Source organism: Cryptomeria japonica, chromosome 5 (assembly GCF_030272615.1).
Source record: "Cryptomeria japonica chromosome 5, Sugi_1.0, whole genome shotgun sequence".
Classification (NCBI taxonomy): domain Eukaryota; kingdom Viridiplantae; phylum Streptophyta; class Pinopsida; order Cupressales; family Cupressaceae; genus Cryptomeria; species Cryptomeria japonica.
Window position 1 is genome coordinate 174,205,730 of NC_081409.1, and position 9,023 is coordinate 174,214,752.

At 33.7% G+C, this 9,023-nt stretch overlaps 1 protein-coding gene across 1 annotated transcript in view; it reads right to left on the reverse strand.

The window, feature by feature from the left end:
* Window positions 1-3,911: 3,911 nt before the first annotated feature.
* Window positions 3,912-9,023, reverse strand: part of LOC131875784 (endoglucanase 16-like) — a 49,059-nt gene continuing 43,947 nt past the window's right edge. Inside the window, exons 4-11 of the mRNA XM_059220457.1 lie at window positions 5,919-6,062; window positions 5,589-5,801; window positions 5,303-5,503; window positions 5,086-5,163; window positions 4,843-4,995; window positions 4,642-4,750; window positions 4,335-4,498; window positions 3,912-4,259 (exon numbers count right to left, since the gene is read on the reverse strand). Coding sequence (XP_059076440.1) covers window positions 3,912-4,259; window positions 4,335-4,498; window positions 4,642-4,750; window positions 4,843-4,995; window positions 5,086-5,163; window positions 5,303-5,503; window positions 5,589-5,801; window positions 5,919-6,062 — 1,410 coding nt within the window. The remainder of the gene's footprint in view (window positions 4,260-4,334; window positions 4,499-4,641; window positions 4,751-4,842; window positions 4,996-5,085; window positions 5,164-5,302; window positions 5,504-5,588; window positions 5,802-5,918; window positions 6,063-9,023) is intronic.

Genomic DNA, 9,023 nt, shown 5'->3' on the forward strand with positions numbered 1-9,023 from the left:
GTCTAATACTTAATATAAGTACAGATCCAATAACCAACAAGATAAGAGGGGGGGGGGGGGTGAATCATACAAACTTAAACATCCATAAAAACATCAGATTCAACCTCGGTAACATATAATTCAGTAATAAAACCCAAAACTGTCAAACATGCAAACTCAAAAGCATATAAACATCATAAACCTCATAACACCAAATTTAACATGGAAACCCAAATAGGGAAAAGCCACTGTGGGATTTTGGATCCACTAAGAAATATACTCTTCTAGAGTATGCTCGGTTAAAAGCAAATCCTATTAAAGATTACAAACACATTGCTAGATGTGACCCAGTTAAGGGATTTCCCTCAGATCTGTTAGGATCTTCACCTTGTTAGAAGTGACCTTGTTAAAGGATTTCAAACACTCAATCTGAATGTCACATTGCTAGAGGGTTTTTCAAATAAGACTGTTAAGTCCACTCGGTTAAGAGATTTTGTGTCACTTTCACAAAACAATAGTAATAAAAATCTATTTGCAACTTCACATCTAAAATGCTAAAGCAGATTTTTATTTGTTCAATACAATCTAGACATAGAACTAATCTTGTCCATCTGCTGGGCTTCTATACTCTATTATTCAAACAGGTCTTCAAGCTTCTATGCTCGGTAATCACTATGTAGCAACCTTGTGCATACACTTGTCCGCATACATTGTTTATCAATAGTTTCCTATTAATAAATAATTAGGTAACCGCAAAATCTCCTTGATCACATTTCCCATGATCAATCATAGCCATGAGATCTTCAATCTTGTCCAGGTTCAATGCATCTTTCGATCTGAAAATGTTTTACGCTACTTTGGAACTTGCATATTAGTCTTGGAACTTGCGATATGGTATTGCGGTTCAATCTGAGTTGTAGATCTTCATGCCGACTTTCCATTGCCTTAGATTCATTAACAAACTTCATGCACGACATACCAATCATTTAATCAATTCTAGCTCAACAGCTTCCTTCATTAAATACTGCATGTAAACATTTAATGCATTCTGTTATAGCTCGGTTACAACTCGGTAACAACTCTGTGAATACTAAACTTCACTCGGTATACATTCTGCGTTCATTAACCGATACCGATAACCTTAGGGTTTACTGACTAGGTTCCTTAGGGTTTACCGACTAGGTTCTTTGCTTGATAACATAGTATAGTATTAACCTTTACAATTTACAAAATATGTATGATGTTAAAACAATCTAAAACATCATGATCTCATCATTGTCTGACTCGGTACTAGTTGCCCATTGAATACCTTATTCATCCCCTTATTCATCATATTCTTTCTGTGTCTTTTACCGACATCTATAAACTCTTCAAATCATACTTCTCAAGATATGGCAACATCATACTGAATTAGAAAATCAATTTCTTGACATCAATGACAAAATAATAATATCAAGATAGTAAAATATCTTTAATCAGTTATATCCATAATCATCAACAACCTTCTCAATATCCTTATGAAATGCCAACAATCTTTCACTGTCTGTTATAATGCAATATTGCAAACACTTGATCTTTAGATCTATGCAGATCTATGATGATTTTATATAGGACATTTCATGGAAACTGAACTCTAGGTATACCATCTTGAAAATTATGGGGAAGCATCCCTGTGTGGAAGATTGTGCCCTATTTTAGGTCTTCTTTCACAATTTTTTTAATTGAAAGTATGTTTTGGATAATAGTCATTCGTTATATGAAAAATAAAGTTTACTTATGGTTCTATGTTGTCCCTTGTTTGATCTTGGTATTGTGAGAATCACCAATATCTCAATTTGGTTACAGTGTCAAAATCTTCTTTTAATTATGATCAACTCTTTGCTCATTTAAGCCCTTCTCAATAGAGTCAAGAAAATGCAAGATGGTTAACTTCTTTGATCCTTTATCATACTTGGTTATAATTAATTTTTCATATGATTCATGGTTACAATATATAAACAATAAGGGCCTTTTAGAGAATTGTTTTATATTTAACTAAATGGGGTACAAAATTATGGGTTGCAATATAAAATATATTTCAAATCTTTGTTTTGCTAAACTCCAAAAAGGGGTTTACAAAATGACATTTCTAATCTCAACTTTTTTTGACGAAATCAAAGGATTTGTTTAATAATTTTTGCAAACTTCCTTTATCACTATGGTTGTTGGGTTTGTTTCTATGAATAAATTGTTTTGTCTTGTGTGGTGGACTTTTTTTCTCTAGTGGTTTTCCAAGGAAATCATCAAACCTCTAAAATTATTGAAATTTCTCATCAGGATGATTTCCATCTTTCTAAAGATCAGGATATCCACCATGTTTGATATCAGCAGGATATTTTTAGTCTTAATGATTCCTTGGTTCATTAAGATGAATTTATTTTCTCAAACATCACCAATATAACCTAGACTAAGAGTAATATTTTTATAAAACATTAGTAAAATCGATAAGTGACCAAGTATGAAATCCGAGGTTAAAAAATATAAAATGGAAGCCCAAGGCTCTATTGGAAAGGCCTCTCAATGGATCTCTTGATGCACTCCTTAGCAAGAGAAAATGAAAGGGAAAAAGTGAAGTCTTTTAGGCCTTTGACATCTGTGAAAAGTTACCTTTTCTAGACTTTTTTGGGGGGATGACTTGTTAACATGTTACCTGTAGTGAGCTTCATCTTTGTGGACTTCCTTTCTCTTCTTCTTATGCCGTTTTATATGTGAGTGGACCCTCCTTTTACAAATTGTCCATAAAAAAATTACCTATAAATATAAAATTATAAAAAATTATTTAAAAAAATCAAAATCAGTATATTACTAAATGCATGAATGGAAATTCGGAGGGCAAGAAAATATAACATGAAAATACGAAATATTTTTTTAAAAGAAAAAGAAAATAACGTGGCATTCAAAAGCTACATAACTGGTTACACATCATCATGAATGGTTTCTTGTCTCTTTAAAAATTCATTGATTGCTATAATGTGAATGATGCATTATGTTTTTATCACTTCTTTCAAAGGTATGTGGGCCCAAGATAAATGTGTAAGAAACATTATTGTTGTGAGAATTTTTGTGACATTGAGTTATTATCACTTGTATTTAAAAGTACAAGTGCAAGGAATGAATTAATTTGAAGCAAATATGTTGTAATTTATATAGGTATTGCATCATTGAGAACATATGTATTTGAGATAAATAGTGTGAGAGACAATGTAAAATCCAACATGTAAATTTGACAGATGTATAATAATGTAGTTTAAGGAAATGTTTATATGTCCACAAGTTATCACCGCCCCTACTATAATTATATAACACCTCTCACCATAATACAAATTTCATATTAATACTTGTAAATATATTAAAAAGGAAACTAGTATAGATATCCTGAATACATCTATTTAGAAAATGCGTAGAGATATCAGTTTAAAATTATTTTATTTGATATTTTTATAATTAATTGGTGACCATTGCAATTGTTGATCCATATGATTTAAAGAGAGATTTGTAGGTATACAGATTTTCACCATCCCCATTAAAATTCTATAATACCTCTCAACATAATAAAAAACTAATATAATCACTTTTTATTATATTAAAAAATAAACTATAAATATTCAATTCTAATTCTAACAAACAAGATTTCAGCTATACACTTGATGTATTTTAATTAGCTCAAAAAGTATAGAATACATTTTTACCTAAAGATTTTGTTTCTAACATAAATAGATTTATATATTTTTTACTTTAGAGCCTTGTTCACCATTAAAGCTACTAACTTGGAAATAATAATTAATCATGGGGACCTTTTCTCATATAGCCTCCCATAATTGTAACTACTCTAGTCTTATCATTTCCAATGATCGATGGGAAGATTTCTCGTAATTCTTTGATGTCTAAGGAAATTAAAACTGCCTGTTAGTTTTGCGTGTCATTCTATACAATTTTGCAAGAACACCCACGAGAGGAGAATTTATGTATGTTGTAGGTTCAAGCATGCTAGATTTGGTCCTGAGGTCTACAAAACGGTCATATTTATCTGGTTCCCCCACTATTGCCCCAATTAATGTGTTTGGATTGGAAGAATCTTTGTGAAACCAGTTCATGAAACCTTCAATGCATTTGATCTTCGTTGGTTGTTGATGAATGGAAACTACAGATGCTCCTCTGTGATGTGGTTGCCTTGGGTATTTGGAACCGTATCCTACCATATATGAAATGCCGAGAGGATTCCTTCCTAATAAATAATCAATCTGCAAAGGATATGATTAAGATTCGTTATATTGTATGCTCCAAAATACAAATACAAATACATGTAGTGTGCTTACTTGTAGCTTTGCGAAGCCCATAACGTCGCTGGGTTTAAAGAGAGTGTTGCCGCATGACAATGTTTGCTTCTTAGCTGATAGTAAATCACTGTATCTTGCCAGCAAAAAAGCAGCACTGGTAACATATTGAGTGTTGGCGCCATCTCTAACATACAGCAAACCTCCTGTGACAAAAGGATTGAATTATAGATATCACTAAGAGAATTTTGAGGGCTATGATTAGAAAAGGAGTAACAAATGATTTACATGGCTGTGACTAGAAAAGGAATCATTGTTCGTGGTATTGGTGAAGAAATAGAGAGCTCACCTGGGGTGGTTTTAACAGAACGAATGGGACTGCCAGGAAGAAGTGAACACACAAAGCGTTCTGCATGACTTCTATAGGCTGAGAATTGAGCTTCCCCTTGGAAATATAACTGGTTGGTGAAGTGCATAAGTTAGCTTTAAGCTAGAAGTATGTTTATATTACATTTTATTTGAAAAATTGCACCAATCAGTCTACGCTTACGTCTGTTAGAAGCACTTGAATTCCAGCATATTTGAGGTCCCAGTTGAATTCATTAACATATGCCTTTAGATCGTCGTGCTGGATAATATAGTTAGAATAATATGGGGATTTCGTAGCTCTGTATAGCCAAGAAGCAGCCCAGAGAAGCTCGTCCTGAGATTATATTTACAAGTGCATATTTTAAAAGAAAACCAAATTCTGCTCACAAGAGCATATGCTAAATGAAAACCAAATTCTGCTTACATTGTAGCCTGAAACAGAGCAATAAAATGGACACTCTCCTCCGTAGGTGCCCTTGAATCGATCGGCAAAACTGAAGAGCTGAAGGGAAACATAAATGGGCGGTTAGAAAGAAGATGGATGCATAAGATTTTTCTCAAAATGGATGGATGAAACTTGTTGATTTTGCTGTGTTGGTTAACAGTTAGGTTTTCTATTTTACTTGAGCACCCAAACATACCGATTGAGAACGTTGGAGGAGAAGGTGTGAGTAACGAGGGTTTGTGAATCTGAAAACAATGGAGGAGGCAGCCAAGGCTGCGGCCGTTTCTGCTGCAATTTCTGATCCAGGGGTGTCTTTATCAATCTTGTAAAGAGATCGAGGAGTGTCCATATCTTCTGGACGCTCCCAACAATTATGGTCTGCCTGGGGATCACCCACCTATTTTATGCATCAAGATCAACCTCTTTAGTTTTTCATAATCTTGAAGAATGAATGCTGAATATTTTAGCTTAGATTTCTTTACCTGAACCCATAATTGATCTGGAGTTGCACTAGCCTTGATAAAGTAGTCAGTTCCCCATCTAATAGCGTCCCTTGCATTCTGAATCTCTCCTGCAGCTTTCAACTCTTTCCCATAATCCAGTATGCCCCAAGCGAGTGTGGTGATAGTGAATGCGATGGGAAGCCCATATTTCACATTATCGCCTGCATCGTAGTAACCCCCAACTAAATCAACCTGCAGTTGAGTTGCACACAACATTTTGTATGGAGTCAATGAAGAAGGATAGTATGATCCACTTCTACTTTTATCTCTAATCAAATTGAATAAGGATCTATCTCTTCTTCTACTTACGTTTTGCAAGTGCCCATCTGTGAGGCCAGAATCTCCTCTCCACTTCACTCGCTGAGATTGTGGGAGTTTACCAGATCGTTGGGCCTCCAGGAAGAGAATAGACTTCGACAGGGCTGCTCTGTAATCGAATTCTCCACGAACCACCTGCCATTCACAACAAAACAGCAACAAGACCACTGACAAAAGCGCTTCCATTGCCTTGCCCATATGGACTCGCTGCTTTCTTTGATATGCAATTTAGAATTGTGCGCTAAATTTATATTCTCTCGGATGAGACTGCACCTTTTACTCATGAGATAAAGCTAGCAATGGAACAGGGCAACACGATACCTTTATTTATTTATCAAGAGAACTGTGTATGAGTTTCTGTTGCTGAGTCATGCATGGGAACTGCAAGATTTAGAGCATGGAACACCACAAAAATAAACAATTAGTATGAGAAAACAGGTATTTGCCTTATATCATTTGTCTTTCATTCGATTGTTGTTCACAAGAATTATACGCTTCACAAAAATTATACACGTTTTACCTTTTGATTTGTTGACAAGATTATAAGTTTTACCTTTTGTTTTGAATTGCATTATTTTCAGTAAGCTACCATTAGTATCCTTGATGTTGATTCCCTGAGCGAAATAGGTAGTAATTATCTGCGTTGATTGATGAATAGTAAGGGAGAATGAGATTATAATTACAGGCTTAAGGCAGGTAAATGTTTGATGTTTGTAGTTTGATTAATTTAAGATATAATACTATTATTCAAATTCTGGTCGTAAGATTAATACTTTAATATAATATGCATGTGTAATAAATACTTCTTGTATTATATATTTGTTTCAAGTATTGGACAAAATTTTTGTTTTTCAATATGTTATAATATAAACACATCATGTACACGAAATAAACATATGTATTATAAAAGATGAAAGTTGCATTTGACAAAATGCATTGTCACCAGATTAAAATGTCTTTCAACCTAAAAGCAATGATTCCACCTAATATACCACAATTAATAAGATTACAAATATGTTTGGCTTTCACTCCGACGACAAAATCTATCCCAATGACCTTCGTAGAATTGCCGTAAACCAAAACTAAATTAATATACAAATTTTGAAGATTGAGTTGGAAAAACATCACACCTAGACAAAATTGCATTTACCAAAAATCCCACCATCCTACATAAAATAAAATAACAAATTATAGTCTTAGAGGGAATTATTTCCACAAACGACACACAATCTCACTGTGAAAAACCCTGCATATAGATCGGAGATTAGACTTTTCTCTCCTAAACATAACAATAAATAGAATAACAAAGGTTCTGCTAGCTAAAGAAGCAAATACAATCACTCATTGCTATAGATAAGACAAAAAAGTTGTCGATTTTCTTCGTATTGATTAACATGAATATATAAGCATTGGTCGCGAGATTGATTTGTAGCCAAACCTACACGAGATGTACAACTATTAAATCGCCCCTAGGAAACACCCATCATTATGACATATGCATATGGAGGGACAAGGTTACTTGCATCACCTCAATTATGATTTTATGTTGAGACATTACTTCTATTAATGGCACATGATTCAGGAGGCTTCTCTAAGAGATTACACCTATTATTCTTTCCTTGCCTTCTTGACTCAAATTCTCACTTTCTTGCCCTTGGCAATCCAAAGGATGGACCTGATTGTATAGCTGGGTTGTATTCTGAAGTAAATGTCTTTTGTAGGAGAAGATGAATGAAACAAGGATGAGAAGGGTCTTCTTCTTCTAGGTTGCCAATGTTCTAGAGGCCATACAAGAAGTTTTGGGTCTTAACTTCATCTAAGTAACGACAAGGCATCAAGTTAGTACAAATAATTCTTCTACAATTGATAGCAACATTCTTATTATCATAGAAGACAAGGAAATGGCAAAGGCATTAGGGAAGTTTTATGTCTAGTACAAATTTAGAGTCAAGTTTAATAAAAAAATTGTTAAATCAACTCCTATCAAAATTTCCTTAATCTCATTCACATGCTCGGAGTTTAGGGGCATTTCTTGGACATCGGTCTGGTCTATAGTATCGAGGCCCAATTGTTGGCTCTCTTCAAGGTGGTGGCATTTCAAGGATTCACTAAGAGTGTTATAGAATCATATAATGCTACCATGGATTTTATGACACTTGGCACTAAAAAAAATCATATCCTTAGAAGGAACAATAAACATGGCAAATGCTACACAAGCCATAATGTTCTTGTACAGAAATGTTGGTCTAGTAAAATACAAAGATGGTTCTTAAAATTGTCAATCCGTAGTGTCTGGTAGTTTTACTTGTTTAAATGCTAGAATTTTTTTTGGAATATACTTGCATGGGTGACCTATGTAGAATGTGTTTTGTTTTCATAACCATCTATATCAAAGATTTCTATATAAGTTTGCCAGTCTCTTTAGAAGTTGAAAATCGCAATTCATCATAAGATATATATGTGAATTGGTTGAATGAGAATAACTTCCAATCATGTAAAGCTAGTCTTCCTTACAAACAGTCATGACTTGATTTTTGATGCAATTTCTCAAAATAAATAAAATGAGAGAGGGTCCTTAGCCCTCTCTCGATTAATAAAAAATGAAACAAAATAAAAGATAAAATATTTTCACTAATTTAAAGTTTGGAGTGAGAGCCTTGCGTTTGCTGCCCAACAGGTTTCAATAGTTAGAATGTGACTGCTTTGTACAAACTATGAGTTTTCATTGAACTAGGTTGTGTTACAAAATCAATCAGAAGATAATAAGCTTTTTGTGGGAGTAATTTTTTTTTAAAGTTAGAGATCTTTGTTTACCTAGTAAAGCTGATACCAAGAGAGATTAAGTTGTTGCCTAATGCACAAAGACACAGGGGTTCTAACCTCAACAAGATATGATCTTGGATCATCTGTAACAAAACAAGGTTGCTTGAACAACTGATTTTAACACATTTATGATAAACATAATGCTAGTATCCTTAAAGTTAGAGGTTTGAAAACTAAAATTTTAACCAAAATCAAAGCCCCAAAAATACCTTCTCTATAAAAAAGGAAAAACTAAAACTTTTAATCTAACAAAAGTAAATGGAGAACAATTTA